General features: G+C 39.8%; 1 protein-coding gene across 1 annotated transcript in view; it reads left to right on the top strand.

Moving 5' to 3' along the window:
- Positions 1 to 25,672, top strand: part of NBAS (NBAS subunit of NRZ tethering complex) — a 319,324-nt gene extending 293,652 nt beyond the window's left edge. The window contains exons 49-52 of the mRNA XM_045549061.1: positions 5,296 to 5,435; positions 8,703 to 8,847; positions 13,758 to 13,886; positions 25,263 to 25,672. Coding sequence (XP_045405017.1) covers positions 5,296 to 5,435; positions 8,703 to 8,847; positions 13,758 to 13,886; positions 25,263 to 25,538 — 690 coding nt within the window. The 3' untranslated portion in view covers positions 25,539 to 25,672. The remainder of the gene's footprint in view (positions 1 to 5,295; positions 5,436 to 8,702; positions 8,848 to 13,757; positions 13,887 to 25,262) is intronic.
- The last annotated feature ends 256 nt before the right edge of the window (positions 25,673 to 25,928 follow it).

Here is a 25,928-nt window from a genome sequence, read left to right as displayed (position 1 = left end):
TATTGAAGTAGAAATCATAAAATATGGTATATTCATGCCTTAAACATTTGTGTGGAACTAAAAATATAAATGAGCATTCATTTGCCAAATATTTACTGTAGAGTTAAGGTCTTTTCTTAAATATCCAAGTTACTATGCTTGTAGAGTGACTAACACTTCCTTCTTGTGATTTTATGTGACCATCTATATGAAGAGAACAAAAATGTCTACTTATTATAGGTTCATTTTTATACATCTCACAATATATGAAGGCAACTGATTTCTCCAAACTGATGTTCGTAATTTACTTCTCATGGAAAATGCCCTTCCCTTCAAATCATCTCTGTATGTATCCAGTAAAACAATTTGCAAACCCAAGCAAAACTAGAAGGGAATATGGAAAACATTTGACTTTTTTATTCCAGACACTGAGTTGAATTGAGAGGGATGTTTGAGAGAGGGATAGCTCAAATTGTTACAGTCAGAGATTTGTGGTCACTTGAAGAAACACATTAAGTCCTGTGTTTAAGGACTTAGTAAGTCAAAGTAGGCAATGGGGCAGGTCAGAGGTTAGGAGCATAGTAATAGGCGGAAGCACCATTACAAGAGTAGATTGGGGCAAGATGTTTAGAACTGAAGCTGAGTATAACAAGTGAGGGCTAGAATTTCTCTTTCAATGTTGTGTGGTATAAGGTACGGAGCTCCTCATAGGAGCCATTCAGGATTATGATTTTTTGACTTTACGATGGGCTTATTGGTATATTAAATGCATTTTCAACTTACAGTATCTCCGACATATGTTTATAGGGACATAACTCTATCATAAGTTGAGGAGTATCTGTATATCTATTATATCAGGATTTGTCTCCATGAATTCTCATAAGTTGAATTGGTTATTTTTCTGATCCTTCTTAGTTCCTTCTTTTATCATTTCCTTTCTGTTTGAAGAACTTCCTTTAGCCAGTCTTTAAGATAAGGGCTACCAGTGACAGATTCTTTTAATTTTCCTTCTGCTGAGAATGTTTTCATTTTTTATATCCCTTTTCTTCCTGAAAGATAGTTTTGCCAGATGTAGAATCTGTAGTTAACAGTTCTTTACTTTCATCACTTGAAAAAACATGCCACTTCCTCTGGCTTCCGTGGTTTCAGATGAGAAATCCATTATTATTCAAATTAGTGTTTCCCTGTAGGAGATGTGTCATTCTCCCAGTCTTTCAGATTTTTTCCTTCTGTCTCTCCTTTTCAAGTTTAATTATGATGAGCATGGATTTCTTTGCGTTTATCCTGTTTGGGGTTAACTTAGCTTCTTGGATCTGTAGGTTTGTGTCTCCCATCACCTTTGGGATGTTTTTAGATATTATTTCCTAAAATATCTTTCAGCTTCACCCTTTCTCTTTTTCCTCTGAGATTCTGATGGAAAATGAGCCTACCTGAGGTTGAGCTCTCTACTGCTTCTGGGTCAGGAGTTGGGAAATACTAGGCCTGGGTGGACTTTTTTTTGGGTGGGAGACCCAAGACATTCTGCTACCATGCTGTTCCTTCAGACCTGGAGTTCCAAACTTGTTTACTTTCTTTTTAGCACCCTTCAGAGTTTTCCTTTCATTGTCTTTTTTATTATTTCCATGGTTTATAGTTGTGCTTAATAGAAAGGAGTAAGGAAAAATGGGTAAGCCATCTTGTCCAGACTGGAAGCCCTTTACATATGTTTATCTTATCTTTTATTTTTCTTTACACATAAATTTGTTTTGAATAAATTTGTTTTATTATCAGAATTTACTGCAGAAAACCTTAAAATGACAAGATGAAGAAGATAATTTTAACATTCTTTTTTAAAGATATTTTAATATGTGGACACAAATCTTAAGCACCTGTATTTCAACGTATATAATGATTGTGCAATAATGTGTATTCTTTATCATTTTTTAAAAAATTAATATGCTCAAGTCCATTTTTAGGCTCATTTTCTTCTCTCATACATGGTAAAGCTTGTAGCTACAGTGGTAGCAAATTTAAAACTGCTTTGTTAAGAGCTGAGTAACTTACATTGAAATCCTTTTTGATATGAGGGAATGTGCATACACAAAATGGGTAGTTATGTGAGTTACCGTATCTTTCACATTTGTATTTTAAATATGGGGGGGTCAAGGCTCTGTAAAATAAATTACTAAAAATTGAAATGTTTAATGAACATTCAGAAGAAAATATTTCCTGATAAAGACATAGTCTTAAAAAGTCTGTGTAAGAAAGGTGTTATACAAAGAAATTTATTATAAAACACATTTTATACATGGACACTATTATTTGCGTACTAATATAAAAATAAACATATGAAGATCTAATTTATAGTTTCTTTTCTCTTTCCTTCCCTTAAATAGTTCATGTCTTCAAAATTTACAAGCTATTACAGTTTCTGAAAAGAAAGAAATTAAATCTAGATGATATTAAAAACATGATTTGTTATTGTTAATCTCTTCCTCTTCCTGGGATGCATCACATATAGAAAATAACCCATATAGACTCTGCATTTCATGTAAAGGGAAAAACTGCTTGTTATTAATTAGACTGCATTTAATTATAGAAACTAGAATATTAACACTGCCAGGAACATTACAGACATAACATTCAATGGGTTTTAAATATTTTTTAAACACAAACCTTTTCTACAAATAAAGTCTCATGCAGAAACTAAGATTATAATGCAGGAAGAAAAGGCCAGCCATTTATCCACCCCTTCCCCAGCTGCAGCCCTGAAGGCACTTCCTCAGAACTTCTGAGACTTCCGAGTTCTTGAAGCCCATTTTTCAGATAAGGAAAATGAGACCTAAAGAGAGGGACTTGACTGAAATCACAGAGCGATCACAAGGCCTTATTTGCGCAGATGTAATGTCGGTAAACCTGCCATCTTTGGTCTTTTTTTAATTTCCCTCTTGGCAACATTTTCTTTCTAAATTTTAGATTTGTCTCCAATAACAAAATCAGCCAAAAATTTGTGGCAACTCCATGAGTATTTAATATCATTTATGCTAAGTTATTTTATAAGTGACAAATTGTCTTCATTCATTCATTCATTCATATGTGTGTCCATTCATTAGTTCATTCATTCACTCATCGTGCATCGACCCTATAGCAGGCAATATTTTGAGTTGTGGGGATAAACCAGTGAACAAAAAACAGTCTCAGTTTTCAAGAGGCTTACATTCTTATGGAATAAGAAAGGCAACAAGTAAATATATACTCTGTCACATAGTTGTAAGTGCTAAGAGGGAAAATGAAACTGGGTGAAAAAGATAACCATGGAGGAATGTGCCTTTAGTTAAGGCAGGTAAGCAAGGCCTTCACTGATAGGGTAACATTTGAGAAATGTGAAGGAAAGGAAAGAATGAGCAGTCAGGTACCTGGAGGAAGAATGTGCCTGGCAGAGGAAACAGATAACAGTTCCTGAGGTGAGAGTGTGCAGGACTGTATGCATGCAGGGAGCTTCAAAGAGGCCCTGAGGCTGGAGACAAGTTGAAGGTGGTAAGATCAGATAACAACAGATGGATGGATACCTGAGTTTGAGATTAAAAAAAAAAAATTCTTTATAAAGACGCAAGGCAATATTGCCAAACTCCCAATTCGGGGACCAATTTACGTAATTAAAAATGTATCTAGCATATTGAGTCCTCCAGTTTCAGAACATGCTGATCTTATTATATTTTGGCTCTGTCACATGCTGGCTGTGCTACCAGGGCGGTTGAGCCTGTTTGCTCTTCTTTAAAGTGAGGTTGCTAGTACCTGTCCTGTCCTCCACACAAACCTACAAACCTGAGGTAAGGGTCAGCTGACTTACTGGACTATGAAATTATTTCAAAAACTAAAAAATGCTGTTGGGTTATTATTCCACAAAGGACTGACATAGGGCTTTAAGGCAGGTTTTGAAAGATCTGGCAGGTCACTGAGCAGGGCTTCCCATAGCAATTACCAACAATTTCATAGTATATATCAACTTCTGTAAAATGCAGAATTCATGGTGTGCCTTTTTCAGATGGCTTCTTGGGATCAGAGCCAGAATGACCATTCAATTAAATGCTGTGGAAACATGCATTAGTGCAGACAATTTAGCATATATGCAGACAACTATTCATTCTCATTATCCTTTCAAGGTATCATCATCTGACGGTCTGTATACCCAAATATGGAGAATCTGTGTTAGGAGAAACTAGAGAACGGGACTACCAGATTTTGTCTCACTTTTACGTGTTTTCCAAACTGCTTTTTAACTTAAAATAGTAAACGGTTTCATCCACAGAGACATTGGAGCAATATTGTTTATTTTAGGACTGTTTCAGTGTAAAAGAAAAATTATTTAGCTATTCAATGGGAGGAAAAATGAATGTTCTGTATTTGGCCCAGAACTCTTTTGCATTAGATATAGAAATGTGAATAAAGGATATTTTACTTTATTTTGATTTATAGCAAAAAAAGTCATATGACAAATGTACTTTAGTAAAATCTTTAATTTTAAATTAGAGAAATTTTCTAAATAACATGAAGGCTTAGCAGTTTTCAAATGAAAATTAGAAATTCATTTTGGATAATTTAAACTTTTAAAAAGTCACCTAACGTTGAGTCTGTTGAAATATTACAATTTCAAATAAAACAATTTAGTATCTTAACATATGTTAAATGCCAGTGAGCCAGTTCTATGGAAGTGTACTTGGTTGAATTTATTTTGGTACATGAAGTTACCGTCCTGTGATTTTGTAGTTCTAAACAATTTTTTTTTCTTTCTTTTTCTTTTTTTTTTTTTTGAGACAGAGTCTCGCTCTGTTGCCTAGACTAGAGTGAGTGCCATGGCATCAGCCTAGCTCACAGCAACCTCAAACTTCTGGGCTTAAGCAATCCTCCTGCCTCAGCCTCCCGAGTAGCTGGGACTACAGGCATGTGCCACCATGCCCGGCTAATTTTTTTTCTGTATATATTTTTAGCTGTTCAGATCATTTATTTCTATTTTTAGTAGAGACAGGGTCTTACTCTTGCTCAGGCTGGTCTCGAACTCCTAACCTTAAGTGATCCTCCCACCTCGGCTTCCCAGAGTGCTAGGATTACAGGCATGAGCCACAGCGCCTGGCCTAAACAATTTTTAATATAATTGCTTGAAATTGTGTAAGGCATAGAGTTTTTGAAGCTTTTTTTTAAATGCTGTTGAATCTTCCCTCAGCACACTGTAAAAAATTTTCAAAAGAATATTTAATCAAAATAATCAAATTTGAATTCTTCTATAAATCAATTCAATAGCCTTTGCCACCAGTTTCAAGCCTGTATTTCTACTTCCAGGTAGATTTAACTGAAATTGAGAATGAAGAGAACCGCTACTCTCTGTTCATGGAACTCCTAGAATCTAGTCACCATGAGGTTGAATTTCAGCACTTGATTTTGCTCTTGCAAGCTTGGCCACCTATAAAAAGTGAACATGTGTAAGTATTAAAATAAAATCAGCCGAATTAGAGTTTCTATGTCTGGAATTTAGCTCTAAAAATGTAACACCTTCACAAGAGCCAATGGAAGAATAATTGTGTGTGTGTGTGTGTGTGTGTGTGTGTGTTTATATAAAATGAATATTTGCCTTTAGAGGAAGTTAAAATTGTTTTTGAAATATTGCAGTGTCTTTCCATTTCTTCTTGCCCCTACACCCAAATATTTTGTTCAGAAGTATCAGACAATACTTGATAATAACACCTGACTTACGATGTCAACAAAACAATTTTGTTTCAGTATTTTCACTAGGAAATGTCTTGACTATCTTAACACAGCTTACAATGCTAACTTGAGAATCCATATGGAATAAGTGAATGATTCCCACTTATTGAGAACATACAGTGTTGTGTGCAATTTACATACATTATCAATCATTCACTCAACACACCTACAAGGGAAAGTGATGTTATCTAATTTTATAGATGAAGGAATTGAGGCTCAGAAGTTAGATAAATTCAGGCATCACATGGGTAACAAATGGAGGAGACAGAATTCTAACCAGCTACTGGCTATCTTTGCAGTGTTTTTCCTCCATGTCATGCAGAACTTACAGCTGCCACTCATAGCTGCATGGGGTACTTATCCAATCCTTGTGCTGTCAGCCGCATAACTTACCCCTTTCCTTTGGAAGAAGTGGCCGGATTTCCTCTGAGCACATGTGCTGGTTCTTGGAAACTGCAGCTTTTCACTGGCAGACAATATGAGCACCAGCACTCTTGCTCCAAATGCCTGTTTGCTCCTGGACTTACCTCGTTCTTCCCAGAGTCAGCTCGGAGACTCTGCCCTAGGCCAGTGGGCATCTCCACCTGACAGAAGTTAAAGAAGGATATTTTTCTGAAAGTAAATCCCTGCGTTCTGTGAATACTTTAGGACTGTAAAGAACATCTGGAAAAAACTCTACCCTAACCCTAGGATGAGACTGTTAGGAATTTCTGAAGCTAATGAAGAAGAGTGTCGATTTTGTTTTGTGTTGTTTTTTAACCAAGTGTTTTCAGAAGAAAAAAAGTTTCTTAAATCTCTACCCTTTGTGGCTGAGAGGGCCCACTGACTTGCAGTTTTTAAGAACAGGTTCTCACCTTTGCTATTTGACACTCCACAGGATCTCAGATCGTAAAAGCTTCAGTTTCGCTTGTGACAGTACACTTGCATTTGGTTCCTGTGGCTGTCTCGGACCCGGGGTGCTTGTTAAAAGCAGCGTCCTGAGTCCCTTATTCAACTTGCTGAGTCCAATTCTATACTCAGAGGCTAAAGTGAAACAGGCATGGGGCCCACTAGCTAGGTTGTCAGTAATGCAGTACTTTTTAACAAAATTATTAGAGTTGAATTGTAGATTTCTTCATAGCCTCATTTCCAAATTCAAAGTATGACATCTCTAATAGATTAACTCTGGTTTTACAGGTTCTTTTACGTTTAGAACACTGACCATTGAAGATCAATCACTTATACAGAAAACCCAAAATCAGCTTCACTTAAAACATTTGTTGTGTCTAAAACATTTAGTGCATTTGTAGACAAAGAAAATCTTAATTTTTAAAGTTATATTGTTACTTTTGCAGTCACATATGAAATAGAATTTATAAATTGCTAACCTGTGTTTTATAAAACCACTTTATTAAATCATTGAAATCAGAAGAAAGTGTTTCCCAGTCAGCTCACCCCTCTTACCATTCGTGTCTCCTCTGCCTACGAGAAAACCAGAGGATGAGTGAGAGTTGTCCTTTTCTGGGGAATGTATGATGAGATACTTTAAAAACAGGTTCTCAGAAGTACTTTTGACTACTCTTTCTTTCAGACAATCCAGTGTATGCCTTAAGCACTTCCGAAATAACCGAAAGAAAGAAAGAAAAGAAAGGGAAGGAAGGATACGTAGTGTGATAGTGTAACAATGACTGCATGTTGCTTGTCAACACAACAAGGTTAAAAATTAAGAAATTTGCTTGATGCACATGACTCCTAATTTAGTAGTACCAACTTTTGGTTTTTAGTTCTACTCCTTTATAGGAAAATGCATGGAAAGTATAATAGGTTTGCACTTATGGAAGATTCATAGTTTTCATCCAGTGTGTGGAAAATATCCCTTAATAATCTGTTATCAAAGCCACGTTGCCCATTGTTCACTGTGCTGCCAGACCAGCATTTCTACTACAGTGATAGAGCCTGGTAGAGAAAAATTCAGCAGAGCTGAACTCAGACTTTGAAAGAGGAGAGCAGAGGGTAAGTCCTTGTGTGTAGGGAGACCCTTTAGCCAACCACTCTTCCTAGAGCTGTTTGTACCTTGAAATAAGCAGTATTCTTTGTCCTCACAGATTATTAATTTGAGCTAAGACACAAAGCCTTCACCAAAGGCTAGTGTGGTGAGTCCCCGTGTCACACTTGCACTTGAAATTGTTCTCAGGGGTCAAGGAATAAAATTCTTTAATGGGAAGAACCATCCCTAGTTGTTCAGTGTCTAGATTCTAGTGCTGTGATAATGAGACAACAGACTCTTAGTAAATAGTGAATTTTTTTAAAATGTCAGTCAAATTCATTTCCTAGTCCTAGGGCCATGAAATGAATTTACTTTAAACCTATCTATTAAAATGTAAATTGTGATGTTTTTATGAAACATGGGGTAGAGACAATCAGAGAAGGGAAACAAAAGGCAAGGTTTTACCTGCTTTTGTTTCAGATATGAGAAAACAATGTAAAGCCAGTATTCATGCAGTAAATAGTAAGGTGTGCCTGCTATTGGGTGATACTTCACACATCATTCATTAAATAAAGTAACTCTTCAAGGGAAAAAAAAAACATTAAATTACATTTTCACAGGGAAGGAAGTGAAGCCCAGAAAGGTTGGGTGGCTTCCCCAGAACCCTACAACTAGGCAAGAGTATTAGGTAACTTCTCTGAGTCACCCAAGTAAATCAAGAAGTCATAATTTGAGCCCAGGTCTCCCTGCCTTCAACCCTGTGCCCTCACAACTCCACTCACTACCTGTGTGCTACTGGGCTGCTTGTCTAAACCACAGGAAGCTGCTTTTTCTCCTTCAGACGCTGTCTTTTCTACAAGATTGACTTGAAAGAACATATCATCTAGGTTCTGATTGTATGTAATTTACCATAAGCATTTTACTTCACAAAGTGGAATTTCTTTTCCTGTTTTAAAATTTCTCACCACAATTTTGATAGCTTTCGTCCTTTCCAATGGCTTGCATTTTTCTCTCTCAGAACCAGCATAACCAATAATCCGTGGGTGAGACTAGCTACAGCGATGCTAACCAAATGCACAGTGGAGAACAAGGAAAGATTGGGGAATGAAGTTTTGAAAATCTGTCGCTCTTTATATAACACCAAGCAGATGCTGCCCGCAGAGGTGAGTGGATATTTCAAGTGGCTTTCCTGGGGGTATCCCTGTCCTTATCAAAACTCTTCATTATAAGCAATCCCAGTGACTGTACTCAAGGAACATTTAGCTTGAGTCATTGCTAGTCAAGGCCATATTTCTAACAAGTCAAATAAAGAAAGGCAGTGCTGAAGGGATGCTTTGAGGTAGCTTTTTTCCCTTTGGATCTCTGAAACAGTGTTCCTTGTACAAGTGCCAGCATGTAACCCAGTTTTTAATTCCTTCTGGATGTGCTTTTTTGTCAAACTCAAGTTTGTGTTCCAAGTGGCCACCATAGCACACGTTAACTGTCTGAACCAGGCTGCTTGGTAAAGTAGTAGTAAGCTTTAGCACTCCTCTCAGCAGGTAACCAACCTCTCTGATTTTCACATACTTTTTGACCTCAATGTAATGAGATTGCATACCACAGTATTTATTCTCTGCGAACTATGGTAAACACTCGGCCACTTCCATCTTGACCTTTGTTCTCTATTTGATCCCATGATTTGACTGTCACAGAGATATTTATTTTATATGTAGAGAGAGAGAAAGAGAGAGAAAGAACACATTCTAAAATAAGCACATATTAATTATAACCCCTGCTGTGGATCCCACCTCAGCAATGTATTGTTTGAGCAATTTACATGTCTTAAATTTAAGTATTTAGATAATGGCATTAAATTAATTAATTGGTTTTGAGTTTCTACCACATAGGAGATACACTTGAAAATAAAATCGTAAATATGATCCTTTGGATCTTCATTGTAATCACTCAAGGAAAATATTCTCATTATGGATGCACATTTAATGAATTGTTTTCTGAATGAGGGACTGGATAAGTGTTTTTTGATTGAATTTTAAAATAATTTATCCACTTAAAGAAGTCTTCCAACCACCAGAATAACAAAAATTATTCCATGAAATATTTAAAGTACCAACACCAAAAATAACCTCCCCTTACTCCAGTGGAGTATAGTTTGGGCTGTGTACCATAGTCTGCTTGTATCGGCTACCTGGAAGCCTGTGATCCACTCCGCTATATTGTGAGCACCTGGGGGGTGGGTACCACGGCTGTGTCATCTCTGCGTCACCCGTGGCAAGATTCAGCTATTGCATAGAGAGGGGACTCAACACAGTTTCTGGTCCTCATCAGGGTATGTAATATGTAAATAACATGGGTTTCACCTTTGCCTTAATATAACCTAAGATCAAGCATTGTTAGATCTGCACCCAACACCGGAAGTGTCCTACTGTCAGTTCTGTTGAATGTAGGTTAGGAGAACATTGTTTGGGGTCTGCCGTTACTGTCTAACAAGCTGGTGCTGATGGTGATGACTAACATTGGCCAGTAGTCTTGGACTTTCACTTCCACTGTGTCCTTTAACTGTCACCACCACCTGTAAGGAGATTTAAATTCTCCTGGAGAACACGAAACCAAGGCTGCTACAAAGCCCAGGGGCCCAGACCCTGGCTGACTGGGGCTGCAGGGAGTCCAGGAGACTGCAGTGGGAGCTTAGCCTGTTCTGGGCCTGCTGGAGGGCGAGCACTGCACGGGGCCCTGCATCACCAACCCCCGCACACCTTGTGCCCCTTGTTCCTGCTGCAGGCCCTCTAGCACTTTGTGATGCTAGATACCCCAGTTGCGTGAGGACAGGAGGATTGTTGGTGGACTGGTCCTGCTTCAGTCATGACCATCAGGCCATGGGGACCATGCCCCAGTGCGTCTCTGTAAATCATAATCCACGGGAGAACAAACACCCAGGGTTGTGGCCTTGCACAGAGGCCAGGCTCACCTAATCTTCCTCTTTCCGCCTCTCTCTTGTTGTTTTTCTGTGTCCTGATGTTCTGAGAGGTTTGGACCGTGAAGGTGTGTCAAATGAGTTGTTCTGTGGTTCTCTCTGCTGCTTTGACCTTTCTTGCAATTCCCAAAATCCCTTTGTAAATCACCTAATAAATGCTCCTCTTGCAACACAGACGAAAAATGTCCAACAAACGTAGTAGAAGATTTAGTATTTAAAGACAGAGTATTTGACCAATAACTGTTAGCTAAGAGATGAAGAGTACTTAGTAGCTCACATAGATTAAATTCTTCCATTCTCGAATGTCCCTGCCTGGTGGTGTGCCATCTATCCTTGATGCTTGTTCAGAGGACAGTACAGGTTATTTCATAAAATTTGTCATGAAAGCTCAGGTCAGCCAAGTGTTATGCTTAATCTAAACATCGTACATCACAGAGAAGTACTTGTTTACTCATTCCTGGTAGATTACTGAGTAAGCAAATGTGTGTTAAGAAAGGGAATCATATACAGGTTATTTTAGGTGTGGCACGTACCTAGCAAGTTTGGAATACAGAGAAGGAGTAATATTTTTGTCATCAAGCAAGGCAAATTGACCAATCAGTAATTATAGTAATACAAGATGAGGCTGGGCACAGTGGCTCATGCCTGTAATCCTAGCACTTTGGGAGGCTGAGGTGGGAAGATTGCTTGAGACAAGGAGTTTGAGGCCAGCCTGGGCAACATAGCAAGACCCATCTCTACAAAAAATAAAAAACATTAGCCAGGCACGGTGGTATGTACCTATAGTACCAGCCAGCTACTCTGAAGGCTGAAGCAGGAGGGAGGATTGCTTGAGTTCAGGAGTTTGCATCTGCAGTGAGCTGTGATCCTGCCACTGCACTCTAGCCTGGGTGACAGAGTGAGACCCTGTCTCTAAAATAAATAAAAATAATTACAGTAATGCAAGATGAAAGATAATGTAGGGCTGGGGATGGTGGCGCACACCTATAATCCTAGCACTCTGGAAGGCTGAAGCGGAAGGATCCCTTGAGGTCAGGAGTTTGAGGTTGCTGTGAGCTAGGCTGATGCCACGCACTGTAGCCTGGGCTACAGAGCAAGACTGTCTCAAAAAAAAAAAGAGAGAGAGAGAGAGAGAAAGATAATGTAGGAAATATTTACAGAATACAGTTAGAATATAGAGTGCTAACCTGGGATATTCAGAGGTGCCTTCGCAGAGGGGTGTGGTTTTTCTGTGCCTCTTTAAGCTGAGACTTAGAGAGCAAGTAGGGATTAGTCAGACAGCAAAAGATCAGAGGTCACCACTTGAGCAAAGACCTGGAGGTGTGAGAGAGTCCAACACCCAGCAGCTGCAGCATCTGGGACAGTAACCACTGGTCACATGTGGATATTAAAATTATAACTTAAGTAACATTAAAAATGCCATTCCTTATTTGCACTAGCCCCACCTCAGCTGTGGCTCAGGGCTCGGGCTGAGGACAGCACCGATGGAGAATGCTTCCCTCGTGGCAGAAAGGGCCCTGGTGGAGCTCTCTGCTCTCTGCGTGGGTGACGAGTGCCGCTGTGGCCTCCCAGGAGGAGCAGGAGGAGGAGGGCACAGGAAGCAAGTCAGGATGCAGCCAGCCAGGCCAGAGTGTCACGCTCAAGAGTTTGTTGCATCCTCCCAAATATTTTCGGCAAGTCTTGGCATCCCAGATGAAAAATCTGTGTTTATCTTTGGCTTGGTGAGACTCCTCTGGGTGTCCTGTTCCCTCAGGCAACACAGTGCTTCTCTGAGTTGGAATCCCTGGTGCTGGAAGCATGCATTTCACAAACTGCCACCCTGCTGATGGGATCCTCGTCACACAAGTTTTTGTAGCACAGCCTTCCACTCTGAAACTTGAGGGCCTCAGTGATTGCCGGAAGAGACGTGCTGCGTGAAAGCTGAAAAAACTATAATGAGCAGAATTCCAAAGAGAATTTTATCTTAAGCTTTAAATGGGAGGTTCTTTGTGTCATCCTTATTTTATATATGCTTTATAATAATGTAAAGGAATTTTGAAAATGTAGTAAGTTTGAGTTTTTCTTCTCTGTTCTGAGTAGCACAAGAGAAAATCAGTCCCACGGAGGCCCGTGATCCTCAATTCTTCTTTCAAAACAACCCTTGCTTTCGTGTGATGGGGGTGCACTCATAGTCTGATTCCGGGTCCAGGTGTTCTGTTCTGTATGTTACAGCTAACGGTGGGACCCCAAAGGTAGCATAGCTCAGCAGGCAAAACAGCTTGCAAATCTGTTTTTTATTCTTTTATACTTTTGTTGTAAAAGATTACCATTTGTTACCTTATATAAAAGCCTGCTCTCTGATGACAGGTTCAGTCAATGTAATAAAGGGCTGGGAATAAAATGCAGATGCACCTGTAGAGATGCAAACACATTTTCATTTTTCTGCACCACAGATAGTTTTCATGAAGATGGACTGCCTTAAGTATATCAAGGATTTAATTCACCTTGACATTACAATTATAATCAGGTTTCTTATTTTATTTGACAATTTCATTTGTTTCAGTGGGTGACGACAACTAGATATTGTTAACAATATTAACAATTGATAAATATTTTTTTATTTGACAATTTCATTTGTTTCAGTGGGTGACGACAACTAGATATTGTTAACAATATTAACAATTGATAATAAATAGTTTTCATTATTATTAAGCTTCTAGTATATGCTGAGCATTGTGCATTACATTCATTAACAGTAATTCACACACAAAAACCAAAAACTGCAAAGTAGTTGTAAATACGTGTATTTCACTTGTGAGGAGACCAGTGCTCCGAGAGTTTAGGAAAATAAAATGATAGTACTCTATCTGTACAGTAGTACTACAGAGACATTGAAAGTAATGATGTAGATGAATGTCTGATAACTTAGAAAGATGTTCTCAAGGTACTGTGAACTGAGCGAAGCAGACAGCAAACCCTGTATTCAGCGTGGTGCCATGTGTGCTTTACATGCACACACACACTCCCACATTCTTAGAAAAAGGGGTAGAAAGATCCAGTAAGAACTTCACGGGGATGAGCCGCGCGTCTTCGAGTCCTCGCTGACCGTCTGTGTGGTTGCAGGGCGTGAAGGAGCTGAGCCTGCTGCTGCTCTCCCAGGCCCTGCTGCTGCCGGCCCTGAAGCTGCTCCTGGAGAGCCCAGATGAGCATCTGCACGCGGTGGCGCTGGAGCAAATTGCAGCTGTCACTACGGTATGCCCAGCTGAATTTAATGTTTTTTTTGTATTTCAAAGACATGAATTAGCACTTTCATTCTCATAAATAACCGTGATTAATTTAAAACTACTTTATTTATAGGATTCTTTGACCACAATAGCTGCTTCTGTTTTGTCTAAGCAGTATGTATTTGTTTATTGAACAAACATTTACTAAGCTCTTCCCAGGAACCGGGTTCCGTGTTTCAGTGCTGAGAATACAAGTCCAAATAAAGAAATGGTTTTTCTAGAGAAGCAGTGTGTTACTAGTCTCTTTGAGGAAGACAGAGCAGCCATAGACCAGCAGACTAGTCCTCTTGCCACTTGAAATTTGGGTCTGAGGAACTCCTTAGCATCAGACAAGTTCTCTATCCCTGTGTGTATGTGTTTGGTCATCTACTAATTAAAGGTGAGAGAGTGATTTTGAGTAGTGTTTACTGGCACCATCTGAAATCTCAAACTCGTATTTCCTCTGGCAACCTAAACCACCATTGAAGCAGCTTCTTGGCTTGAAGAATGATGTACCAAAGTCAAGTCTTGAGATTTCTTCCTCAAGGCTGGTTGTCTTGTTATTATGATTAAGGAAGAAACTTTCTCTTCCCATTTAAAATCTTCTACTTCAGGATTAGATAGCTTAAGGTTGTGTTTTAATGAACTCATATTGTATGATCCTTACTGAAACCCTTTTATATAGGGAGATCATACTTTCATTTGAATTATGTGTGTGTGTGTGTGTGTGTATGTATACACACTGTACACATTCACAGACATACATATGTATCATTTTACATTGTGTGTGTGTGTATATATATATATATATTTTTTTTTTAAACAAAAATGTGGCAGGATGTCTTCTAGGGACCAGAAAGGGAAGGAGAATCTTAGAGCAGAGGTGTATGCTTGCTACACAATATAGTGAAGAAACTGATTAAAAGACACTTAATGTAAAATTTTGTTAATTACAAAGGATACAGAAAGTTATGTAAATGATTACAAAAGTAGAATATAATTGTGTTTTGAAACAGTCATTATGAACAGACTGAGAAAAATCTAATACCTTTATTCCTTTGGATGTATTAATGTTTTCAAAATAATGTAAAAGCTTCTGCAAAGGTTTTGTGAATACCCTCCCTTACCACTGATAATTCATCAGAACGGGGGTCTGGACTGAAGTAAGGAATCAAGGGGGACTTGCCTATTGGTAGCCCCCAGCCTATTTGTGCTAAAATAAAAGTTGCATAACTTTGGGAATTCATATAAAACTAAGAATTACGGTGAGTTTTTTTCTCAGCCTATTTTTTCTTGTAAATCCAAGAAATCGGGAAGAAGAGAAAACTGAAAAAAATCAGACTGTGTACTTACAGTGTGGTTTTTTTCCTCCCCACCACCATGCACTGTGTTAGTATCTGTACTTAGGCATTCTCACAAAATTTGCCATGGGCCTCTTTGAGAATAAAACAGTGATGTATTATGTATTGCCTTTCTGTATTCATCTTGCATAGAGCTCTCGATGTACTCCTGAATTTCATAGACGAGTATATCAGTTTTCATTTTAAAAATTCTTTATTGCAAAAGTATCTATCAAAACTGCACCTAAAACAGGGACTCCCCGACTGCTAACTAATGTTGCTACCCACACAACACCCCCCAAACACATCACACTGAGACTATCAAAATAAGAAACTAAATGGGAACACTGCAACACCTAAGTACTTTTAAAATGGCACTAATTTACTTCCATAACACTTTCACCTGAACGTTTGATGAGTTGCATTGTGCTAAGACTGTGGTTTAAAAACTGGTCTGAAGACTATGAGTAGTTTGCCTGTGGTTGCAATGATAGCACACAAAACATCTGTGCCCTTCAGATGCAAAAATCAAAACCACAGGTATAAATTGCTGAGATGCATCACTTGCTTACCATTGAGATCCTTACTTTTAGAAATTCAGTAATGAGATTTAACTGTAATTTCCCTACATTAAGTTGAATGTTCACATTGGGCTAGCCCACTGTGCTCTTAAAATGTGTTCCACAAAAATATCAAGTGTCTTTGGACCTTTTGCATCCTCCAAAGAGCTAAGGTTTTATAGAGTTTTCCATTTTTAAAATACTTTTTAACTTTTTATTTTGAGACAATTTAAAATTCACATTCAGTTTTAAGAGTAATACTGCAGATCTCTTATACTCTTCGCCCAGTTTTCCCTAATAGTAACATTTTGCGTAACTGTAATATACAGGCTGAGCATCTCTCATTTGAAAATCCAAGATCCAAAATGTTTCAAAATCCAAAACTTCTTGAGTGCCAATATGATGCTCAAAGAAAATGTTCACTGGAGCATTTGGATTTCAGATTTTCAAATTAGATATGCTCAACCAATAAGGATAATGCAAATATTCCAAAATCTAAAGAAAAACCAACACTTCTGATCCCAAGCATTTTGCGTAAGGAATACTCAGCCTGCAATACTGTGACCAGGCTATCGACATTGATATAATCTGTGAACATACACAGATTTCACCAGTTTTACAGGCACTCGTGTGTGTGTGTCTAGCTCTGTGTGGTGTTGTCTCCTGTAGCTTCGTGTGATCAGAAACTACAGTCAAGGTACAGGACACAAGGATCCCTCATGCTGCCTTGTATAACCCCGGCCACCTTCCCAGCAACCCCGGGGAACTACTAATCTGTTCTCCATCTCTATAACTTTACTACTTCAAGAATACTATTACATATAAATGAAATATGAAATTACTATAATTTATCATTGTTCCCCCAGCACCATTAAAGGGTGGTGTTATACTTTTCTAAAGGAAGAGTTTCTGTAGGCGTTTTTGAAGGACTCATGTCTAGCTATTTTAATATCAACTTTGATATTGCAGTGACAAATATAAAACTTTTGCTTTCTTTTAATGTTTGTTTTTATTTTGCTGTTCAGTCTGTCCATTAGTGGGGGGCTTAAATTTACCAGCAATTTAGTTTTCCCCTTATTGGTTGTTGACGGTGGTTCCTGTTGACATGAAAAGAAAAAACATCTGGCAAAGGGACTCCTCTGATAGCAATCAGTCCTGTACGCTGTGCAGATCCAAGTGGAAAAACACCCCCGCTTCTTTGCTGATAGCATGTATTATTTCGCTATTTGTTATGAGATACTGACAGCTTTATAGGTGTTTACAGTTGAAAGGATGATACTTCAGTGCTGATGCCAGAGATTATACTGACTTTTCCGCCAACAGTAGTACTCATTTCTTTCTCTAAACTTTTCTGAAATTGCAAACCTCCTGCGTTTAGCATGTAACCTTTTACAAATGGCCAACAGCCTCTTTCCTGGGCCAGAAATGGAAAGTCCTTCTTTGAGATTATATTGTTGATGAAGAATTAAAGCCCTGCACAGTGTATACTGTTAGATTACTCTCTTCATCAGTCTCAATGAGATTGAGAACTCAGAACCTTATTCTGGTCAAGGGAACTCCTGCAGGTGTATTTGAATCCCATCTCTAGAATATTTTCTATTGCGATAAGAAGTCTCTTGACTCATTCCATCAAAGAAAGAAGATACACATTGACAATAGTTTTGTATACTGCAAATGTTCCCATTTCACAATTTCAGGTTTGCAATGGCTCCTGCTCTTCATTGCTTCCCCCTCTTTGGTACTACCCAATGCATCTGCCCCCACCCCACGTCCCAGGGTTTGTCTAGGTCTACTGTGCCTATTAAAATAGTAAGTCGTGGGGTTATAAAGGAAGTGTTTAAGACTGTTAGCACCTCATTAAGGGTTTCTTCCTGATGTTAATAATCACCATCTTTCAAGTCCCATCTCTTTACTAAGTATTATAATAGGCACATTCTTACTTTATCTTCTTAACAATCCTATGAGAAGATATTATTCTGGTTTCACAGATGAAAACACTGAGACTAAGGGGTCACACAGCAAGTAAGCAGCCAGAGCCAAAATTTAAATCCCAGACCTAGCATTCAAAGTCCATACTTAACCATGCAGTTTCTTTTCATATAGCTAGGAAGGCTATATACTATATTGGAAAAGGGTTATCTCTGCAGAGAAATGAAATTGTTGAAAGCACCTTGAGACATATAATATTACCCCTAAAAAAGACTAGAGCAGAGCTAGTCTAACAACTTGCCCAGTCGGGCTTCCTTTTTAAACCCCTCACTCACCCAGGCTCTGGCCGAGCACCGCAGGGGGCTCCTGTGCCATTTTGGATGGAGTGCATGGCAGGAGAACACCTCCTAAATGAAGCCTGACCCCTTTATCTTGAACATGTTGACCTTAGTCCTGCCCTGGGGAGCTGCTCAGAATTAGTAAGGTCCTTCTTCCAATGACATTCCTTTACATATTTAATAAATGTGATTCCTATCCCCCTTAATCTTGTGATGAAGACACCAGAACTGACCAGCGTTATTTACAATGACCCGTATCCAGGTTGGAGGGAAAAGCTTGAAGATTTTCAGAAAAGCATGTGTGAATTGACATATTTATGCAAAACAAAGAAACCTTCCTTTCTTTGTTCCCCTTTTAACTCTATCCAGGTTTCCAACTAGTAGCTTTCTAATGGGCCTCTCTCCCACCCTGGGCACTTCCCAGTATTGTCTTCTCCACACCAGCTCAGCTTACACACCTTCCTTCTTGCCTGGGCGCTCCGTGGTGGCAGGGAAATTAGGCTTGGGTCCTAACAACCTTGTTTGGTAACTGCAAATTCCCTCTTTGGTGTTAGCCCTAATGATAGCTGGTTTTCTTCTAAGTATGTGCAAACCAAGTTAGGCTTAAATGATCCAAGCGATATAAAAAACCACTGTTCTTATGGCTCTTTGGGTATCAGGCTCTTTTTTCTCAGAAGTTTGGATTGTCTACTCATTTCTAACTATCATTTTAACCTGAACATGCTGAGATCTGTTACTTGCACCCCTCATCATTCATCTTCAGCGTGTGTTTGGTCTTCTTGATGAAGCAAGCTCTATAGCAGCATCTCACGGAGGTCTCAGCTGGATGCCTCCAGCAACAGGCAGCTCACTCCCTATTTGATTTCTAAATACCTCTGGTGGTTGTTTGATTTACCTGATATGAACAGACATATTAAGCACCCATTGTGCATGGCCTGGTACTGTGTGTGGAGTGAGGACTAGGTAGGGCATTTGTAAAGATGATATAAAATATTATTATCCCTGTGTTTAATGGAATTATCTCAGGGAGAGATTGGCATATGAAATAATAACACAAGTAACTAAACAAGGTACAAGGAGGTAGCTACAATGTATGGAACTAGCCAGACTCAGGGCCCCAAATTCTGGTATTTGGTTATGATCACAGAGATGATTAGGCTTGGATTTTCAAACATTTTCTCTCTCTTGTTGTTAGATCATAAGTCAGATGATTTGTCCTAATTTTGGTTTCAGAAGAGTAATACTATTAAATGCCATGCTAAGAGTTAAACTTATGGTGTGCTGAGAATATGGAATCTGAATATCATATCCAAATAAATATAGAATACAAGAAATTATCTGCAGGCATTTTTTATTCCAAGTATATATTTGTGTTGCCCTTTTATTTTTCTATCCTTGCAGTTGATATTTCAATAACTTTTATTAGTAACAGTATATGTGAAAACAAGATAAATATCCTTCCCTAAAGTAAACAGTGAAATAATATTAAATAATCTTCTTTAAACTAATTGAAATGAGGCCCTGCATGCATTATACTTCTGGAATTTCAGCTTACCTCATTATTGTAATTACTCTTAGCTTGGTATAGATTCATGAAATCAAAGATTTTAATTCAGAGAAGGTTCATTACCTATTGTTTAAAGAGAAATTGAACAGATAACATTTTAATGGCTTGGAAGACAGTTGTGCTCTGTGCTTTAATAGATTTCTTTCCCAAGATCTTCAAAGTCTCATTTATTCTCAAAAATTAATTGCTGACATACAAAAACAATCTCTGACAGACAGCAAGCATTTTACTCATCTTAGGATGTATGTCAGCCTTTTCCCTTCTAGGAAGTCCTTTATTCATGATTTGTTTGACTATAATAACTTCAGCTATTTACTGAACTTAAACTCTGTACGGGGCATTATGCTAGGCACTTAAAACCTTCTGTTATCTCCGGCCCTTACAGACAGTCTGTAATTCTGATGTGGAAACTGGAGCTCAGAGACATTGTCCATAACAAGGTCACACAGCTGTTTAGTGGAGGAACCAGGATTGCAATTGGTTTCTAACCCAAAAGCCTGTCTTCTTTTCCTAGCACCAGACTGTCTCTTACTCTAATTGAAAGTTATTTGATCAGGGGAATTAAATCAACCAATCCTTCTGGACTTGTCTATTTATTTGACACATCCAAACTGAGCCCAAAATGACAGAATACATTGTCCCCCTCAAGCCCTTAAAGCACCAATTGATCCAATGTCAGGGATGTGTGATTTTTCACAGTCCATATACCAAAGTTAATTCCCGATCAGTTTAAGAGTTAAACATTGTTAAAAGTCAGAAAATTAAAAAAGAATATATATTGAGGAATTGTAACTTCTAAGTTTTCAAGCAATAGAAAAAGTCATAAAGGCATAGATCCTTTCCTGACGTTATAAAAATGTAAAACTTCTGTACCACGAAAAATAACCCAAACAGAATTATACACAGTAGGTTAGAATGTTCGTGATAAATACTAACCCTGATTTTAGTTTTACCAAGAACTCCTTCCCATGTGAAAGAAAGATGTTACAACTCTGCTAAATGAGCAAAGGATTTAGTCCTCCCTACAACAAATAATAAAAATGATAGGAAATTTATGGACAAAATCATTCTTGCAAATAAATAAATTCAAATTAAAGCAGCCTCAAGGTACCACGACATATCTCCTAAATTTGCAAATGATTTTCTGTCCAAAATAGTGACACCTAAAGCAGAGAAGTTTATGGTGAAACCAACCGACACACTCCTCGGTTGAAATCACCGCTGTAAACTGGCACAGTTTGACATTATCACGCGGTTGTACTTACATTCACATTCAGAACCTAAAAATGTTTCAGATACTTTGCCCGAGGCATTAGTTTGCTCAGACTACCATAGCAACGCACCGTAGATTGAGTGGTTTCAACAAGAGAAATTTATTTTCTCACCATCTGGGAGATAAAAAGTCTGATATCAAGGTGTCAGCAGGTTAATGTCTTCTGAGGTCTCGCCCCTTGGCTGCAGGTGGCTGTGTCCTCACACGGTTGACCCTTGGTTTATGTGTGTGTCCTAATCTCTTCTTATAAGGACTCCAGTTGTATTGGAGCCCATCCTAATGACTCATTTTATCTTAATCACCTCTTTAAAGTCCCTGTCTCTAAGTACAGCCACATTCTGAGGTGCCGGGGTTAGAATTCAACATATGGGGCGGGGGCCACGATTCAGCCCTAACACTCCAATAATACCTCTCCTGGTCATTTGTCCTGTGTAAATAATTTAAATAAAGAAGGAAGTATGTGCATAAAAATCATGCATCGTAGTGTGTCAATAATTAAAAACAGCTGAAATATTTATAGCAGAAGCTAATTTGTAACATCCATTCAACAAACTATTTTGCAGCTGTTAAAATTTTTAAGAATGAAAACTATGTAAAAGACATTTTTAAAATTCTTAACATATAATGAGAAAAAGTAGAATGCAAATATCATACGGTTGTGGAAAAATATCTATGCACGTGGACAATTCCTGGAGAGAAAAGGCATATAAAATAGTTCTCTCGTGGTGATCCAGATGTGGATGACTTTTCTTTTTCAAACTATTTCTACTTTTTTTTTTCTTTTTCTCTTTTTATTTCAAATAGAAAAATAAAGTGGGTTAGAATGAATAGTGGGTGGTCACGGTACCAAGCTTCTGTGGTTGGTAGTACCGGGTTTTTAGTACCTTTAGTTGGAATTTTAGCCAAAAACAGGAAAAATGAAGACAGCTTGAGGTTTAAATTAATCTGGCAACTCAGCAGTGTGGTGCCAATGGCAAAGCGCCTGAGAAGGCTTTGGGGCACCCTGCACTCAGCTAAGGACTCAGTCTGGTCTTGGTGCCCTGACACGGGCGGCCTAGTGTGTGGAGAGCGACATCTTGGCTCTCTGTGACCTTGGGATACCTGTACCTCTGTGACCCTCAGACTCTTCTCTAAAATGCGGTTGTTGGAATGGGTTATTACAAAGGCCATCTCTTTATTCTTTTACTCTCTATTTTGTCCCAAATATGTACAGCATAATTGTCCATGCACTATTTTCCTTGCAAAATGACAATTATAAAGTATACTCTAGCGATTCTGTACTTCTTGCAAAGCCAGAACCAGGTAGAAAATCAGAGAAAGGAAATGAAATAAAGTCAGCCACTCCATTTTCCCAGCACTTGATTATAAGAAGCCAAACCAGAACCCCCTCCTCCCCCTTCCACCTTTCCCTGATCACTGCCCAAGCTCAGTGCAGGTCACCAGTCTCAGACTCTGCCTTTCTTGAGTGAGTCAGGAGTGAGCCAGGGTCAAAGGGGAAACATTACATTTCATTTCCATGACTTCAGCCTTAGGTGTTCTCAGCCCAGGTGGTAAGTAGTGGTTGGCAGTATGGTAAGCAGCAGGCTTTTGGAGAGTCGTCAGCCTCCTCTGCCCTTCCCCACCACTTACTCTTTCCCTGCTAGGATAAGGGCAGTTTCTGAAAAGCTGGGTAGATTCAACTAGAAATGATTTGCAGGATTTCCTTGCACTGGAGGGAAACACAAGCTAAGGAGGGAGCGAGAGGAGCAGCAGCCCCTGTCTCTTCCTCAAGCTGGAAGAATCCATCACTCCCATTCTAGGATTCTGTCAAGCCCCCGAGGGAGGCTTAGTGAGTAAAGTGCAGGAATAATAAAGGTGTCCTAGACTTGAAAACTTACTCAGGGCAACAAAGAAAGTGTTGCCCTGCAGTGTTTGGGTTCTGAACCTTTTATCCACGTATTTTATCAAACAGTTGCCTGCAGCATCCTGGCGCACACTCTGTTCTCTCCTGGAGGGGTAGGTGGAGGGATTCTTGGTTTTTAAGGGTGAACCAAAATAATAACACATACAGTAACTCAGATGCTGTGTGTGTGTGTGTGTGAGAGAGAGAGAGAGAGAGAGAGAGAGAGGAGAGAGAGCGAGAGAGCGGGTAGAGGCGGCAGCCTAGAGTGAGAGAGTGTGAGCTGTGGAATTATTTATTCATTCATGCATCCATTCCACAAATTTTGCTGAACTCCTAACATGTGGCCAGCCATTCTGGGCATGGGGGAAGCAGGGGTGGGCAGGGGAGACGAGATCTCTGCTCTGCAGCAGCTCATGCTCTGGAGGGGAACCGTGAGCAAGTGAACTAGTCAGGATGGGGGCTCCTACCCAGCTGCACTCCACTACGGTGCAGTGTGTGGTGTGACATTCTACACAGGCCCTTGACCTCACTGAATGAGGTTAAAACTGGCTTAAAGGCATGAAGGCTTAGAGATAAAGTGTCTGGCAGGGCCTGTCACACAGACACTGTCATGCTGAGTGCAGGAGCTCTGTGGGGTTTAGGTTCTGGTTTGCCAGGTATGAAGAGAGGGGAGGTGGATGGGAAGAAGACGCAGAACCCACAGGCAGCCCCGGTGAGCAGCGGAAGCTCCTGTGCTCCTTTCAGCAGAGAAGCTAGTCTCTTGCACCGGTTGTTTTTCCTGCCACCTAGCAGGAAACGGAACAAAAACAAACAAACAAAGCTAAATGAGTTCAACCTAAGTGTCTTCCTGGGCCAAAGGAGGCTGAGTTGTGTGTACAAGTGTTGATGAAATTAGAGTCCGAAGACAAGACGCTGAGGGTTCGCAGAAAGACTCTTCCATTCTAGAGTCTAACTCTATTCAGATGCTCTGCAGAGATAGGGTTTTTGTCATGTACTTGTGAAGTTTACAAAAAATGTGACAAAGTTTAATAATGTAGGTTCACTCAGCCGTTTAACAGGTGTTAATTAAACTGGATGCTGGAACAGAAAGATGATAAAACCTCTGTGCCCTCAACAATCTCCCAGTCCAGCAGGGGAAACAGACACAGAATTACTATAATGCCACATGAAGGGCCGTGTATCAGGTATCTTGGGAGCACAGAGGAAGGAGGGATCAGCCTGGCCAAGAAAATTAGAGAAGATGGCATTGGAGCTGATGTTCCGCTGGGTTTTGAACAATTCCTAGGTTGTAGGAAAGAGTCACGCTGTCTGATAGTGGGCAGTAACTCTTACTCTCAGTACTTCTCTTGGTTTAATCTTCGTAGCCAGTGGACACAGTTGACCTTATCTTCAGTAGCCTCTCTTCCTAGTCACAGAACATGCAGGAGGAGCACATCGTGTACAATTGTATAACGTAGTTGGTCTAAACATTAGTTAATTGTCTTTGACATTATTTCTGAGGGTCCTACAATCAAAATTATCAAAAGTGTACAGTGACATTGAGAAGAGCCTATCACAGAGCTGTTTTAGGATACCCCAGTGTCAATGAGAAGCTCTGAACTTTGATATGTGATCAGTACTGACTTGATTCCCTACAAAAACATAGACAGTGTAAAACAGAAAAATATGAACTGTGAAAGCCTTGGAAAACCATACACAGAAGATAAGACCAAGGAGAGAGAAAGTGCAGAGAATACGCAAGCCAAAAGAACCCATAAAAACACTTCTGAAAAAGGTAAGGGTGGTCTGAGCTTCCTGGAGGCTCAGGCAAGAACTGAAAGCCCCTGCCGGTTACCCTGTTTACATCAGTGGGCTTGAGGGACGTGTTCTTTTCTCAGTGGAGTAGGACAAAAGGTTTTCTTGTTCTGAAAAGATGTTTTAAATGTGGTTCTGACACTAAGAGAGATTTGGAGTTAAAGAGTACGGACCACGGTGAAGGTATAAATGCAATGGTAAATACTAAGAGCCAGGCTTTGAAGCCAAGGCTGACAAAATTCAGAGTCTGGCTCCACAGCTTACTGGCTCCGATGTTAAGCAAAGTTCTTACACCTCAGTTTCCTTCTCTGTAAATTGAGAGGTAAAAGTGCCAGATTCACAGGGTTGGACTGGGAGGGCTCAATGAAGTGATACTTGTACACTGTTTAGCACAATCTCTGGCTCTCATTCTGTGGTAGCCGTAGCAATGATTCCAGTGGGGTTCTTGGTGTGTCTTATGTTAAAAGGAGAGCATATCTGTCATCCCATGTCTGTGACCTCAGAGATAAGTTTATGTCCTACGCATGCTTTTTGGAGATGTTGTTGAACCCAGGCAAAGGTATGTGTGATGCTGAACACAAAAAGGCAACGCGTCACAACCCAGTAGACGGCGTGGTGAGTCTGAGGGACATACGGACTAAGCAAACGTCCTCTCACGTTTTGCCTGTCTCATTTCCTGAAGGTGAATGATTCAAACTGTGATGAGGAACTTCTGTCCCTGCTCTTGGATGCCAAGCTGGTGGTGGAGTGTATCTCCACTCCCTACTACCCGCGTATCGTTGACCGCCTCTTGGCCAGCCGCCAGCAAGGGCGCTGGGATGCGGAGGAGCTGGCCAGACACCTGCGGGAGGCCGGCCACCACGCCCAGGCTGGGTCACTCCTTCTGGCCGTGAGGGGGACTCATCGGGCCTTGAGGACTTTCAGCACAGCCCTCAGCGCAGGACAGCACTGGCTGTGAGCGGCCCTCCCGTGGCCCGCGCTCCTTGGTGGAAAAGAGCGTCGGAGCTGCATGCTGTTCCCCGAAGCAGCGCGTGTGCCTGCAGTTGTTCTCAGTGGTTCCAGCAAATCGCTAATAAAGCTGTATGTAAATGATGAGCAAGCTGCCATTTTTTGAACCTTTTTTTTCCTATTTTATACCAACTAGTTAACATAATTCTTTCTTATTGACTAAGAGACTCCCCCTCACCCCTTTCCTTTAACCTGCCTTTTCTGGATAGAATACAGTTAATAAGGTGTTTGAAACTGCAGTTCAGAACAGGAGACGTGCTGGTGGGCAGGGCTGCAGTGGAAGGGAGAGCACGTGTGTGGAATGGCCGCCGGCCGGGGCAGGGGTCACAGGAGGGAGGGA

The sequence above is a fragment of the Lemur catta genome, chromosome 4, assembly GCF_020740605.2.
Source record: "Lemur catta isolate mLemCat1 chromosome 4, mLemCat1.pri, whole genome shotgun sequence".
NCBI classification, from domain to species: domain Eukaryota; kingdom Metazoa; phylum Chordata; class Mammalia; order Primates; family Lemuridae; genus Lemur; species Lemur catta.
Note: the sequence above shows the minus strand (reverse complement) of the source record. Positions and strands in the feature narration are given on the sequence as shown.